Source organism: Phycodurus eques, chromosome 4 (genome assembly GCF_024500275.1).
Source record: "Phycodurus eques isolate BA_2022a chromosome 4, UOR_Pequ_1.1, whole genome shotgun sequence".
NCBI classification, from domain to species: Eukaryota; Metazoa; Chordata; class Actinopteri; order Syngnathiformes; family Syngnathidae; genus Phycodurus; species Phycodurus eques.
Genome location: NC_084528.1, coordinates 29,454,860 through 29,470,958, shown reverse-complemented (window position 1 = coordinate 29,470,958; position 16,099 = coordinate 29,454,860). Strand labels below are relative to the sequence as shown.

At 45.3% G+C, this 16,099-nt stretch overlaps 1 protein-coding gene across 9 annotated transcripts in view; it reads left to right on the top strand.

The window, feature by feature from the left end:
- hdac9b (histone deacetylase 9b) overlaps positions 1-16,099 on the top strand; it is a 39,162-nt gene that overhangs the window by 14,486 nt on the left and 8,577 nt on the right. For 2 of the 9 annotated variants that reach the window (XM_061675148.1, XM_061675150.1), the window contains exons 2-5: positions 10,422-10,663; positions 11,694-11,915; positions 13,144-13,274; positions 13,380-13,501. In XM_061675148.1, the coding sequence (XP_061531132.1) occupies positions 10,493-10,663; positions 11,694-11,915; positions 13,144-13,274; positions 13,380-13,501 (646 nt within the window). In that variant the 5' untranslated portion in view covers positions 10,422-10,492. Of the gene's footprint in view, positions 1-4,128; positions 4,725-4,849; positions 4,952-5,560; positions 5,623-8,096; positions 8,453-10,421; positions 10,664-11,693; positions 11,916-13,143; positions 13,275-13,379; positions 13,502-16,099 lie in introns of those variants that run through there. The other 7 variants (XM_061675145.1, XM_061675144.1, XM_061675143.1 and 4 more) reach the window with 7 other exon arrangements.

The window sequence follows — 16,099 nt, the reverse complement described above, 5'->3', positions numbered from 1 at the left end:
GAGACATGAGCACCCTGTCCCCTTTCCCCCAAATGAATGGAAAATCTCTTCCGCTGTTATGGTGACTCATGAAGGGGGGGAGGCAATAAGGTCATTTGGGAGGAGGCTCAATTTCCCTCCAGTGTCAGGGCAACCTCCTTGGAGAAGATCCTCAGGGAAGATAGCGGGCAGCGCTCTTACGTCAGGGTTTGCCGCTCTCGCACGCTGGCCCTCTCCGAGGAGGAGCATCCCTCCGAGCAGCGGAATGAGCACCTCTGCTAATGATCTTCTTCACCGTTCTGCACGCTGTTCTGAAGCAGTCCAACTTCAAAACATGTTTTTATGTTTAGTCGCTGGAGCGTCCCCTCGTGTGAGTTTAAAGGGGCCCTTCAGTTCAGAGAACAATAAAACGCTCACTCCCTCGCACCCATGGATCATCCGCTGTGAAAACACATTTTCTAGCCGGATCACATTTATATAGAGTGGTGTTTGTCCACCTAATTTATTTCTTGCAACACTTATCCCTCTCCCGCCTGCCTCCCTGCTGGGTTTCGTCATGCACACTTTGTCGCAAGGCAGCAGTGCCATGGTGATGAAGCCACAGAAGTCGGGTGTTCACTTGGGACTGGTACATTAACCGTGGCAAAGTGAGAGAGCTTGGATGGAAGTCGCATCCATGTTGACCACATTTTCTTACAATACATTAAAGAGGCCTAATGTACCACGGCGAGAAATATCCATCCCCAAAAGATCATTTAAGTTGCTTGCATCCATAAACAACATGTTGATGAGCTTGCTTCAGATGTTGGTTGGTGCTCTATAATTTCTCGCAGAGAAAGCGTGTGTGAGTTGTGCATTGGATAAGAACACTACCTGTATTTGTACAGTGCATACACATGCATGTACTGATGGTGCGTTGCCACATTCTCTCTCAAGCTGACGGGCGTTCCCACATTCATTCCGCCGGTCGGTCGGTGTCTTGAACCAGCGTCCCCGCGGCAGCAGGTGACGATCTTCACCACTTGGCCACGGCTGACCCTTGACCTCCAGATTTTAAACTGGTCCTCACAGGTCCAGATGGCTGGCCCCTGCACGTCAGCATTTTAGCGCTCTCTGCTTGCTCAGAGCAAAACTCGTTACAGCCAACTTCGACGAGCAAAAAAAGTCAGTTTTTTTTTTTTTTTCTTTTCTAACTGCATTTTGCCATACGACCGTTAACGTTATTGCGATGAGAATTGTTTTCAAATGACTCATTACGATTCATATAATAATAATAAACACAAAAAAAGTCATCTACTAATTGCAATGCATGATTTTTATACATACTCTCATGAGTACAGGCTGGATATAATTGGGCACACACAGCGGCAGTACACAGAGTGACTATCCTGCAGAGACGCTGACTTTCATACTTAAATGCTTTAATAGGACTAAAGTAGACAAAGGCCACGGGTGACGCAGTAGGAGCTATAACGGTCTCGCCACATTGCCGGTTTACTGGGCCCTGGCAATTGGATGGAGCTATTTCCCATCTGCAATCCCTCATCAGCTCCAGGAAGCCGGTCAGAAATAAACATTTTAGGTTAATCACCACTAACTTATATATTTCAAGCTAATACCGGGAACGGACTGTTGACCGATTGACTCCAATTTATAGGTGTAATATACAAAGCAGAACAACATCATATCATCGAAAAAATCATATCAGTTTAGGACCAATACTTTGTTTGAGGAACATAATTGAACTAGGTAATTCTGCAACATGTACTTCGGCAGATTAATTTTAGCATAAGCCATTGACTGCTTGCTCTCGTTCTCTCTCTCTCTCTCATATAAATAGGGACTCCGTTCTCTTTTTATTCATGTGATGGACTCACTTCCTCTTTTGATGAACTATTCTTGGCCTTGGTTGAGGTCAGCCTCTGGGGCTGGGGGTCAACAATCTCCCGCGCTGCGACAGATGCTGCGACAGATGGAGTTCCGAGTCTTTAGCCGTCATCACCTTGGACTTGAGGACTCGGTACCTCGCACACGATCTTACCCAGTGGGAACTCCGACCACTTTGTGGGGACGCGGTTGCATGTGCAACCGAAGTGTCAAGAGCTTCCTCCTTGCTTAAAACGTGCACCAAGTAAAAGAACTTTTGATTTTAAGATGAAAACAATACACCGAGTGCTTATCTCGCTAATTGGCTCACATGGCGCATAATTAATGTCACATATTAGTTGCGCATTCCCTTCTTGCCTTCTTCGGCTGTGGTGTGTTAAAAGGATGGAAGGGTTAAATGTTTGTCCAGCTGAAATAACACAGTAAAGGCCCCGTGTGTGTGTGTGTGTGTGTGCGTGTGCGTGTGCGTGTGCGTGAGCGTTTGCAGCCAGTCGTCAGAGCTCAGCACCTAAAAATAGCTGTGCTGGCTCCACGCCCCTGGCTGGGGCAGGTCAAATTATGAAGGAAGATGAAAAATTTAAAGGCACAGGCTGCTTGGCCACAAAGCTGCCTTCATGGTCACATTTGATTTGACATCATGGGAGGGAGTCACATTATGTCAACAATGGACGTTGGCTAGTTTTGGTAGACATATTGATAGAGCGCTCATTAAATTGTATACTTTCTCGAGGTTTGGGTTTTATAAAAAGAGTGATGTGTTTGCATATTCTCATCCCCTCACATTGCACATCCCGTTGCACAGCTGCTGCATGGAGGTGGCGGCGGCAGGGAGGGGAGGGGAGGGGGGGGGGGGGGGACAATGCAAACCATGAGATGCTCTCGACACAGCGGATTTATGTAATTGCCGTGGCGCTGTTACGGCATCTTCCAGTTGGCATCCCTGGCAAGTTGAAAGCATGCTTCCTGAGTAACAGCACAGGCCCGGATACACACTTAAAGCCCACGCATACGTACACTGCCTGAGCCGACACAGCGAGGGGACGCGCACTCTTCGGTGTCTTCAATGCACACAGTGTTTATGTGGCATACCACTTGAAGACATCACATTGGGTGTGTTGGTCATGGAAATCTGGCGCTACGGCTGGATTTACACTGCAGTGCCCAATTATGACTTAGTGGCTGTATCAGATATTTTTTGGGAAAAAAAAACGTCGATGAAATGTACAATCCATATTACATATTGTTCCGTTTTCCTGGGCGGACTCTTCTTATTGATTTAAATGCAGGTAGCTTGGCTGCTGTCACTGTGGTTTTTAATTTCCTACGAGTGTTTTCCGACTCTTGTTGTCTTGGGTACAACCATTTTGTAATTCCTCGGCATGCTTAGATGACGTCGGCCTTATATTGACAGGGCTTGTCCACTTACGATGCCTTGGCAGATGTGTGAACCACGTCAGATTTGAACACAAATAATTCCGTTCTGAAGATATTCAATTATTTCTCCGCTGCCGTGACCTACATCTAAATTAGGCCACACGGGAGGGAAAAAAATGGACCCACTGAATCACGTAACGTAGATCAAATTGAAGAGAGTTTTTTTCGCACTAGCGCACTCTGCTTCGACGGTTTGATCGCTTTCATCACCGAAGACCCCAGGCAGGCACGGAATCTCCCGGGAAGCTTTGGGGTACGTTAATTAGCATCGATCGTGCCTCGAGGGATGAAAACGGACCTCGGCCGGACCCTCTCTCCAAACGGCGCCATCGCAGTCGGTGACCCGACTCGGGTCGTCGAGGCTCGAGCAGTGAGTGAACTAACCTCGATCGGCTCCACTTAGCACGTAGCGCAATTGTGACATAACAATACGTTGTATACCGACGAGTGTTTATTTGTGGTTAGTCCCCCCAAAAAAAAAATAATCATAGTAGTAATAATAACCTTGCTGTTCTTGCAACCAGTAGGAGAAGAGAGAGCTCTCACATGGGTTGCTCGGACACGTGGAGGTGTGCAAGCACCTTTCAAGAATGCCTTTGTGGTGGCTTGCAGTGTCAGATCTTTAAATATGGAGCCCGCGTTGTTTTCGTGTGTGTGAACCACATGAAAGAAGCAGTTTTGTGAATCATGTAAAAAGGGGATCCTTTCGCTCGTCCACTCCAGAGAACAAAACGAAGAGTGAAAGCGACTTGTTCCACAACCCAGAGAGGGAGGGGAGCCGAAGACTCCATCTGCAGAGAGGGAGTCAGGAGACATGCCTTCTGGCAGGAGCTGCAGAAGACAGCTGTGTTTGGCGTGGTATTTTTAAACGCATCAATGCTGCTCCAATCCGCGCGCCTCGCCTGACCTATTTTTAGCCGGGGTTGGCTATTGTTCTATTTCTGTCACCTGTGGGGCCACGCAGTTGTTGATTCACAAGCAAATGAAGCTCACTCCCTCCCCGGCGCGCGCTGCTTTCACATTCGCGGGAGCTCCCCTTTCTGACACGTCGCGGAGAGGAGCAGGCAGGCGCTCACTGGCGTTAGTGTTTGGGCGGCGGCTGAAGGCAAAACGGCGCCTCGCGCAGAGAGCGCTCCTGCCGGTCTCAGAGGAAGAGGTGGAGGAAGGAAGGAAGGCCGTCGCGGCGGTCGCTCCCCACCCAAGCGGCCGAAGGGGGGTCTCTCTCTCTCTCTCTCTCTCTCTCTCTCTCTCGCTCTCGCTCTCGCTCTCTCGGTGAGACGGCGTGCGACGATGAGCGCTGAGCGCTGAGCGGAGTATGCTGCAGACCATTTACGAGGGCGAGTCAAGTTTCTCCACAATAGACGGTCGCGTCGGAGCCCGGCCGCTGCCCGAGCACAGCAGGATGCGCAACGTGAACAGCTCAGGTGACTCTCAGCTTTTTCATTCCCCCCCCACCACCTTCCTCCGCCTCCTCCTTCTTCGCCTCCTCTTTCTTCTTCTTCTTCTTCTTCTTTCCTGTTTCACATCTCACACGCCGGTTCATCCTCTGCGGACTCGCCCCTCTCGTTCTCTTTCTCTCTCTCTCTCTCTCTCCCTCCCAACTCTGCGCTCCGAAAAAGTCGGATCGTGCGCTCCTTCCCCCGGAATCGAGGTATTTACTCTTGCAACGTCGCACGCGGCTCGGGATATTCGGACAGTTCTAAACAATACGAATAAGGAAGTGCTCATTCCCGAGCTCTCGCCGGCCAAAACGAGTCACTGGGATCGTGAAGGGGGATGTTGTTTTCGTGCACGGGGGGGGGAAGTGTGACGGTCATGCGGAGGGGACAAGTTGAAAGGTTCCTCCCAGGACATTCACCGCAGATATTGACCGCACTATGTTTGGCTTCGTTTCTAATGGAAATGTGCAGTGCGTGGCAGACTGGGATGAGGGTGACGATGCAGCGAATGGACTTTTGCATGCATTTCGCAGTTGTTCGATGTTTTGAGTCGCCGCGCGCGAAGCAATTGCCATAAGTGAGACTCGTGTTTCATGACAACGTGCAGCTCGATGGAATTGAGGGCTTCATAGAACATATACGTATGATGCACACGTAGGTCAGACAAAATAAGCGTAGGCATCATTTCTTCTGGAACGTTCAAATGGGAATTGCGGTGCAAAACAAAAAGCCAGGCGGCAGGCCAGGCAAATGTCGAAAGAAGACAGGAGCATGACACATTCCATCTGTCAATAAATCACGTTGCCACACATCTTGCCCTCTGTGAGGCAAACAACGGCCGAATTCAACCTCCTCGCTTATTCTGTGGGTCAGCTATTCTTAGGTGAGTTATTTTCGGCTTATGGCATTAGCCTGCTAAGATTAGGCGTCTGTGCATTATCATTCCATCTCGGCATGCTCCTGATATAACAGCGCTTCGGAACATATATTAATAGTCAAGTCTGTTTTTTTCTTCTTCTCTCCTTTATGGTAAATCCCCTGACAAATATGTAATTGTTCACAAGGTGTTGCCAAATTAGTCTGTGGAGACTTAATACTGACTTGGGGGTCAGGTGCTGTGAATCGAGGTTCATGGAGATCTATTCTCTCAAGGAAATAGCCATAATGTATTTTTTGTTGTTGTTGGTTTTTTTTTTTTTTTTTTTTTTGAGAATCCCCTTTCATTTCAAGTAGTTCAGGTAAATAAAATGTGTCAGCGACATCAGACAAAAGCTCGGCCAAACGAATGAACTAATTAGTCCAAGTCTCCGAATGCAAAGCATCATGCAAAACCACTTCAAGAGGAACCTTGCAGACAATAACACTCCCATCTTCAGAGTAGCCTTGTGTGGCTCGTCTACCTTCGCCCCCTCCCGTCAGATCGTGTTTGAAGTGCTCACGACACACGTACGCACAAAAAAAAAAAAAACAATGACACCACTCACGATAGAAGAAAATTGAAATAATATCTTATATAATCTGTTTGTTGTTTGGGATTTTGTTGCTTGTGTTTTTATGAAGAGGGAGGATTATCTTCAAGCTGTGGCTCACGGCATCAATGAAATTGATTTCTGGTGATTGTTTTTTGGGGAATATTGCCTGCAAAGAAAGTGACATCCTCCTTACAAAAGCCTTGACTATCAATTTTAGAGGATGATAATGTCTGCATTTGTATCATTATTCTTGCTACTAACACTTGGATGTGGTATCGTGGGTTGTTGTTTGTTCACGGCCGAACAAGAGAAAGCAAGACTGCTGGCTCCAGCGCGGTGATTCGGGTCAGTTCTCTTTGTTAACAGATAGCCTGCAAGTCTGAAATCTGGCTCAGGTATTTAAAAATAAAGTGCCGTTTCCTGCTTTAGTCTTGCCAGCTGCTCAAAATAACAAGGAACCTAATGAGCGATCCAGTGCCACATTGCAGTCCCAAAGATCATTTTGTTTTTTTGTCGTCCCCCCCCCCCCCTCCCTCGAATAGCTTCCGTGTCTATTTTTATTGTCAGACGGGGAATTTTAGATCAGTAAACATCTATTCTAAATGCAGACAACATGCAGCCCAAATGAAGATGTTTAGTGTAACTGCTGATGCTAGTTTGCCCGTGGATTCAAAACAGCCAACGTCGCGGCTCCTCGCGGCGACAGCAACTGGTGTGATGGGAGTTTCAAAAGTTCTACTCTTCTAAAGTTTTAGTACAGAGCAGACATTGATTTATACCATTCACTGCTCCTGGTTGAAAATTAAGTGCAGTCGCACAATTCACCGCAGTTGTTGCTGTTTTTGTATATATGAGCAATTGCCAATCAAGGCTGAACAGAACTTGCGTTACATTACATCTCCATTACCATACTGTACGATCGCACGTGATAATGCGTTTGCACTTGAAGCTTCTTTTTTTCCAGTCGGAACCTTATCGGCTTCATTTAGTGACACAAGGACAAACTCAAGGTGCGAGAACGGCTTTGCGCTTTCTATTCGGTCGGTGGTATTCATATCACGAATGGCTTTTTTGTTTTCTCATTGAAGCCATTTCCCTCTGAGCAGCAGGAGAGTACGTGAACACTTTTAGGGAGACTGGCGCTGCGACTGCAGCGGTCACAAGGTGCGAGTCACCAAATCGCCGCTCGGCGGGCCTTCTGCAGGGAGGAATTTGGGCATGGGGCAGCTCCCTAATTTGGGAGCTCGGGATATCTTCTAGAGCATTGGCGCTGCCATCCAACCAGGCGGTACCTCATTCAAATCGAGAAAAATGTGTTTGCATCAAGAGTCGCCACTATACCTATGACCTGAAGATTACACGAATGCAACATGGCGTTTTTATTTTTGCCCGTGTTAAATTAAGATGGCAGCCTCACAAGTGTGACAGTCTTTCGCACGTCGGCTATATTAAGAGCATTTATATTTGGCCCCTGTTACTGGTGGTTCGGTATTCTTGTCTGCCTAAGGATTATTTGCGTTTGACACACGCTAAAGATTTGTGTTTCAGGCAGTGAACATACTACTGAACAGTAGTATGTGCTTTTCGTCCAAATAACATTTGTTGTTGGGTGAAGCACATAGTGTGAAGAATGTTTCTACCTTTTCTCACGGCGAGGTCAGGCAGTTGCGACGGATGTACATTTTCAATTCTCCATTTGCTGCGCTTGAGCAAATCGCCGTACCTTGAGGATCTCATTATTTCCCCCCGAAACTTTGCCGCTCCACTCTGCGCTATTCTTGTGGACGGTGGGCGGACAAGAATAGAACGGGCGCGTGAGGCTGTTGTGGTTTTCCTCAAGGGCCATTTCGTGCAGCCTCCGTTATCAAATGTGGCCTTAAGCCTTTGCGCTCCCGCCTACACCTTCTCCCCACCCGTCTGAGAAATAGTGAAAGAGACTCAGCTTGATGCGCCGATCAAAGCGGAGATCCTTAATGTCATTTGCAATCAGGGTAGGGAATGAAATATGAGATTAATTAAATATCACAGTGGCAAATTCTCCCTGCCAGCAGGTGTTTTTGTTGCTATTTTTGGCTCCATTAGGCAGAAGTAGCTCTGACGGCGTCAGAGTCTCGGAGTCCTTGAATGGTTGACAGGTTCGCGGCTGTCCCTGGAACAGCGCCCGTTACAGGAGAGTCCTTTGTCAAGTGCTTACATGCCAAGATGAATTTTCCTGTCAACAGAGAGGAGTCTGATCTACAGGTAGCTATTCATGTGCCTGCTGAGCTGGTGCCCTCCTCTGTCATTTGACTGGAGCTGTTTTTAGAACACCAGAGCCCAGGACTCCCTGCTGGCTGTCTTCACTCTTTGAACCTCTTCTTTAAACGAGTTATCACTCAACATTCCCTCTTTGTCTAATTTGTTTTTGTTTTATCGCGTTTCTCTCCGCTGGGGACTCCGTCCTTGTATAAGAGCTGATTTAATAGTCCACAACATGTCACACTGCCACAGTAGGCAGGAGATGCCATGCAGTGACACTCCATATCTGCAGGATGGCGTGTGTGTGTGCGTGTATTGGGGGGGGGGAGGCATAATTACGTAGCCGGCGTTGCCATGACAGCAGCAAGTTAGGGTGGTGGATACTAGGGTGTGGGGGTTGTCACAGACCAGGATTGCGCCACTTGCTTTTATGTTGCTATTTATAATCAGCTCCTGCCACGTACAAATCGAACGCTGCCTGTCAGTCATGAAAAAAAAAATAAAACATAAATGACGCCAGCGCCTGCCACAGGGAACCTAAGTGATTAGGGAATCTACTAGTGACACTCGACAACAATTTTTGAGGGCAGATAATAGCATCTCAACGCACCAGAAAACGTCAAACGTGAAGTGTGGCAGTTTTCTCTCGTGTTTCCATTGAACAGGCGATTATGCCATGCGTGTGTCTAAGTGTGTGTGGTTTGTGTGCGTGTGCCACCTCCTGCCTGGAGAACATTAAGCCGATGAATGCGCTCGGTAAATCTGCCTGCAGCTACTGGAATTTCAAGTAGGTTTGGATGTTCCTCTGGTGTCAAAACACTTTGCAGCATCCTGGTCATTGTACGTGGCACCACCGTCCAGCTGGCATGCGTCCGTTTTGTCGGACATCACGGACACGCGCGTCAGCTGTGATACGATCCCAGCGGTGATGCGCAGGATGGCTTTAATTCGGTCCTTATTCCAATCGTCACCTTTAAATTACAGGAATCTGGCATTTTCTTAGATTTCCGACTCAATTCATGTAAGCAACTAAACATCTGACAAAGTCAGGAAACAAAAAGTTTGCACGATTTGAAAATGTTAGGTTCAAAATGAAATGATACCTAAGATGTATATTATTAGATTGATTTTTTTGAGGGGTTAATGGCCTTGATTGACAGTATGTAGTTATAGTAGCTTTTCTTTTTATGTCTTTTAATCCAGTGGGGATATTATGCTTGCAACTTTGTTGCACTTTACAGATTTTGATCTGTTCATACCTTCGCACAGATAAAAACTGACTTGATTGACGGTTCTTCGAAGGAACAAAAAGACAAAGTCGCATTGTTTTTTTTTTTTAACCACCTGTCGCTATGGTTTTCCATTATATCCAGTACAGGGCTTGGAGCATGAAAGGAAACCCGGTCTCTCTTTGTATCTGGGAATCCTCCATCATGACAAAAATACTTCCTATTATCGTCAGTGCTCTTTAACGAAAGTGGAAAGATCGCAGGGCTTCCATAAATGCGTGTTCCATCCTTAACAAATATTTTTCCTCCAAGGATTTATAAGCTACACGACGTCCTGGGAGAGATGAGAAGAATGCAGTTTGTTTATTAAACGGAGGGAAGTCAGGATTTAAAGAAATACTTGGTGCCAAATGTCCATTGGGTCCCCAGTACGGCTGCTCCCAGTCGACTCTGCCGGATGTGATGCGGTGTTTGTTTTTAGAAACGATTATAATTACAGGTTTGCATGAGAGAAAGCTGTGCCTTCTTGATTCTCACTTTTTCTCGACTTCCCTCTCCATTATACTTGCCTATCCCTAATATAGTTGTTTTGGTTTTTTTTGTCACCCGCCTCCCCCTCCCTCTGTGCAGCAGCACTGATATACCACCGACTGCGTCACTTGACAGGCATGCGCTCAGTATAAGACATTTAACATATTTCTTTATTCTCATCCTGTTTTTTTTTTTTTGTGGGGGGAATCCAGTGGAGATTAAGTCAGACGTACCGCTGGTTGGAGAACCCGTATCGCCGTTGGACCTGCGCACAGACCTGAGGATGCTGGGCCCGGGCTCGGACCCGGGACTGTGGGAGCGGCAGCTGCAGCAGGAGCTGCTGCTCATCCAGAAGCAGCAGCAGATACAGAAGCAGCTGCTCATCAGTGAGTTCCAGAAGCAGCATGAGAAGTTGACCCGTCAGCACCAGGCTCAGCTCCAGGAGCACCTCAAGGTGGGTGTTGCTCAGTATACGATCAGTGGGCGGGTGGGGGGGGGGGATTAGTTTGGAAATAAAGTTGTTACAATTGAATGCATTTTTGATTTATTTTCTTAATTTGGAATGAATGCGTCATCGGGACTCTTGGATCTGATATTTCCTCTGAAATAATAGATTCCAGCCTCAGCTCATTACTTTGGAATTAACCACATATTTGTTCTTTACACAAATAATAAACAGAGAACGAAAGATGATGCAATGTAAATGCATCATAAAAATTTTTTTTTGTTGCATGACATGTGTACAGCACGTGGAAAACATACCGTGTTGACCTAACGACAAATGCGCACAATATAGACAATATCACTTTATATGACAAACCATATAAGTGAATGTTCCATAAAAAAGTCCAAAATTATAAAGATGAAACTGTTCAAAAGCACATGTTCTTTTATGATTTCAAAAGTGTAAGTCGAAGTCTAACGAACTGAAATATTGCCCCACGAGGTGCCTCGTCGTTCTTATGCATTGAAAAATATGGAATGTTTAAGACTACGGCAGAGTGGCACATGACCAGAGAGAGCCAATCACAAGGGTCCGATTTTGGAGGAGGAAGTCAAGTGTATTTTCCAAGTGTAAATAAAATTATCATGGAAATTTCCAAAAGTAACTAACTTAATTTCACATTTTCTCCCAGTAATATAACGGATTACCATTGCATGCATTTTGTAATGAAATTACGTAAGATGGTTGCATGTAACAATACCGTTTGCGACACACACACCAGATTGCTTGAAAATACTCGAAACTTTGTACATTCAGGAGAAAAAGAAGCTGCAGCTCAGCAATGCAGAGTATCGATAGCGTCACAGCGTTACAGCACAGCGTGAGTCATGTTTTCACTTACAAGCATCAAAGCGGCCTTCACTTCGAAATAGAAAAGCACAGTAAACGCGCAAAAATAGCTGCCGTTTCCAAAATCACGAAGCACCGTCCGTTAGCGATGCTTTCCTCATGCTGACCGACGGTGCCGCTGTGCTCTCAGCTTCAACAGGAGCTGCAGGTGATGAAACAACAGCAGGAACTCGCGGAGAAGGAGCGCCGTCTGGAGCAGCAGCAGCAGCAGCAGCAGCTGCTGCAGCACCAGCAGAACCAGCAGAACCAGCAGCACCAGCAGAACCAGCAGGAGAAAGAGCAGGAGAGGCACCGGCGAGAGCTGCACATCTCCAGCTTGAGCCTGAGGGCCAAAGAGCGCTCCAGAGAGAGTAAGAGCTCGATACTGTGCCGCAAAGTCCACATAGGAAACGAAAGCGCACCCAAAAATTATTATTATTATTATCATTATTACATTTGTATGTGTGTGTGTGTGTGTTGTAATTATTATTGTACTTATCGTAGAGCGTGTTAGCAAGGGTCGAATATGAAGTGTGTTTTTATCTGTGTAAAGATATAAACGGGCTAAGATCAGTAAAGTACAACAAAGATTTGAGTTTAATATCACTACTGGTAATATGCTAGTGGTTCTCAACTGTTGTCACCCCGGGACCCACAATTTCCTATTGCTGCAAACTTGCGACCCTCTTTTGTTTTTGTTTTTGTTTAAAAATAGCCTCTGCAGACACGTACTCTTGTTATATTCTTGCCGCACCGTATTTGTTTACAGAGTAAACTAGTGACTAGAGTATAATATTTCCTGTCGCTTACCTAATATGTTCCATGTGGTAATTTTTGGGTACACCTCTGTAGTGTACCAAAAGAATCAGATTAGCTGTCAGCAACCCACCAGTTGAGAATCACTGTGCTAAATAATAGTTTTGCTTTTGTTTTACTGATTGTAAAGTGCATTACAAGAATTAGAAATAAATGCTACCATAACGTTAATATGCAGGGAGGCGATAAAGGACTCAAACAAGTTGACTTGTAAAATACATACAGTATCCCGTCCATGTAATTGGATTTCCAACTTTTGAACATTTTCCTATTGTGATATATTTGTTTTTACTGACAGCGTTTCGGATTTGTTGTTGAGATTACTTTAGTTGTAAAATTAAGGAGTCTCCTGTAATTTTCAAGGTTATTATTATAAGAAAGACTATAATTAAAGCACTACATATAGCTGAGGCTTCCCAACGCCATTTAATCTTAGAATTTTGTTGAAAATGTATTTTAATAGCACTAAGAGAAAAGCTGAGATTGTAGGGTTTCGTTTCTGTTTTTACATTCTGTCTAATAATAGAGGAGATGACTTATGACTTTGTCAGCTCAGGTAATTTGAAGCGATGCCCTGGAACTGTCCTGTCGGCCTCCAATTGGAGTGTTCTTATTTTGCAATCTAATGCTTGTTGGCCACTAGGGGGAGATCTTCCTACATGACTAGGGACCTCCACAGAGAGAGCCAAACTTCTGAACTTCAGGACATTTTGTTGAAATGTCGATGTGCTGCTATGTCATGTATCCTTAGGGTAACCCCAATCCTTGTTATTGCACCTTTTGGTCTCACAGGTGCAGTGGCCAGTACGGAGGTGAAGCAGAAACTCCAAGAGTTTCTGTTGAGCAAATCCGCCAAGGACCCTGGCAGCAATGGCGTCAATCCTTCATTCATCCACCACCCCAAACTCTGGTACAGGTAACTTATTTTCTGACCCGGTCATCTTAAATGAATGTGAAGCAACATTTGCATCTCCACGACGCGTTGCACTCACTCGTGTTCTTTGTCGTTTTGTGTGGTCAGGTCCTCCCATCATACCTCGCTGGACCAAACCTCTCCGCCTCTGGGCGGCTTGTCCCCTACCTGCCACTACACTCTGCCGTCACCCGTTGACGGAAAGGACGATTTCCCCTTGAGGAAGACAGGTCTGCTCACTTGCATTTGTGTGACACATGCAAACACACCCAAATGCATAAATCGATACGTAGACTAATGCATACTTTGCTGCAAATATTCAGTGTCCTCTTATGAGGACACATGAATTACTTCTGGAGTTGTTTCTCTTTCATTGTTCACTTCGAAATAATATGAACGTAATCTTGTTGTTTTTAACGGAAGAAATGTGCTTGTTTTTAATGGAAAATGACCCATGACTAATAATGGATAATAATCTTTTAACAGTAGTGATAAATGAGGGAATAGAAGCAGTTGAATTGTTCCCAAGTTGTTGGCTTTTTGAATGGACAGAGGTTCCCACCGAAAGGCAAAAAGCTTAGGATGGTGGTTTAACGCTAGAGGAGCCCTTTGGGGAAGAAGAAATAAAGAACAATAATTCTTGTTCCTTGGCTTTCACTAGCACAAGACTTGGCGAGCAACCCCCCCCCCCCCCCCCCACCCAAAAAGAAACCTCAGCTATGAGGTCACCAAATTACATTATGTTCCTTCCCCCTCAGTGTCTCTTTAATTACACTCCAAAACAGTCTTACTTGTTGAGTTTGTTAACTACAGGCCTGTCATGGTGTGTGTATATACCCAATTTGGAGATCACTTAGAGGAATTATGTCTTTTAAGATCAATTTAAGATGGAAAAAGGTTATATCGAAAGAGAATTGTACTCTCAGAATAAAGAAACGCCTGCCTATTTATAGCCACGGAATGTGTTTCGGAGCCACTGTTTTTAAGGTGGGGGGGGGGGGGGGGGAGCAGAAACGTTTTGAAGATGAAAAGCAGTCTGCACAAACATGAGCATTGCACGTGCCTCACACTGATAAAGCAACTTGTTGCTTCGTGGATTCCTGAATCTATATGTGGTCATTTCCTGCTCAGTCTTTCCTCCCCCACTTCCTGTCTGTCTTCATTAGAAAGCGCGGCACGCGAGGCGGACACACAAAGGTAGCGTTGTTCCCCGGCCGCTGACTGCCGCTGATGGCTGATTGGCAGGTCTTGTTGAGGTCTGGCCGGCGAAGGCAGGATGGACCTCGACGTGATTGTTTGTTTAAGAAAAGATAGCTCTCTCAAAACAAGCTGGAGATGACTCAAGTGCTCCGCGCGAGACACCCGACTGCGTCGTTAGGCCAAAGGGCAAAGTTCAGTGTTTATTCTGGTGGAGTTTCATAATCACATTTGTCAGTAAATTATATTTTGACACACGTACTTCTTTTCAAGAGTCTCTTTACGCAGTAAATGTCAACCTATTCCAAGTTTGACAAGACATACTGTAGTCGGTTGCCAAATGGTGACGTGACTGTTTTTTTAAATAACCACAATGGTGTTCTATAGCTGAGGTAAAAAAAAAAAAAAAAAAAAACAAACAACAATACAGTAGATCATAACTAATAGGATTCACGTATTATTCACTGATAAGTTAAGGACAATTTTCCTACTCTATATCGCTGTCAACAACAACAAATATATATATATATATATTATTTGTTTTTTACTTGGCCTAGGCTCATTTCTCTCACAAAGTTTTTGGGAAATTGGAACGATAGTTTTTTTTTTTTGCATAAATCTGTGCAAACAACAAGGGGTTAATGCCTCCTGGGCGCAACTGATATTAGTTCTGCTTGACAAAGGTCATACAGCAAATAGGGAGGTTTGTGGTACATTGAATGGTCGTAAAGGTACATGGCACTTTTGTTTGCATACGGGAGATCAATGATTCTCGGCCGTGTAGCAACGCTGCTCTGGAATTTACCATCCACGTCCCCAAGCATCCACCTCACGTCTGCGTGTTAAGCCGGCTATTAAGCTAGGTCTTATTTCTTCTGACGACTAACGTACACACTTGATGAACCTGCTTATCTGTCTAAGTTTATCTGTTTTTATTTCCCTGAGCAAGTCACGCAACAAGTCTGCTGCAAAAATAATTGCAGCTTAGCAGTAGCGACTCTGCTCTTGACCCAGTTGCCTCCTATGCACACGTACGTAGACTTCTCGCTCGCGCCGCTGCGAAGCATCCCGTGCGGTTGCGGCACTTTGAAGTCAAACACGTTCTACTCTTGGGACCATGGTCGACCTCCAGATGGATTGAATATTTTCCAATAAGAAATAGTAGTAGTCTCTGAATTTCAGGGGATGAACTGCCACCAACATAAAAAACAAAAAGGCAGGATTTTATGTGCATTTGTGTCATAATGGCGGCAAACCAAATGAACTATTGCTCAAACTTTAGTGTTTGCTGAACATTAACTTTGAAAGCATGAGGGGCATTGGAGAGGGAGGATTACTGCTTGGAAGTCTATATATAGGACAGGACTAAATATAGTCCAGGTTCCAGTGTACATACCGTTCTTCTTATTTTATTATTGATGTTAACTATCTCTAATTGTACTGAACAAGCAGGACAGAGGCACATGTTCAAAACAATAGTCGTTTTTCTTGAGCGTGCCGTCACTGTTAAACTCCTGAGGTGGCATTTGGAATAAGTCCAAGTTCTAAGTTCCGAGTTAAAACTGCACTGAAAGGCCGTCATAATGGCTTCTTGGATCTCTGAGCATCGGGATGTTTCTTTCTTCTTCTTC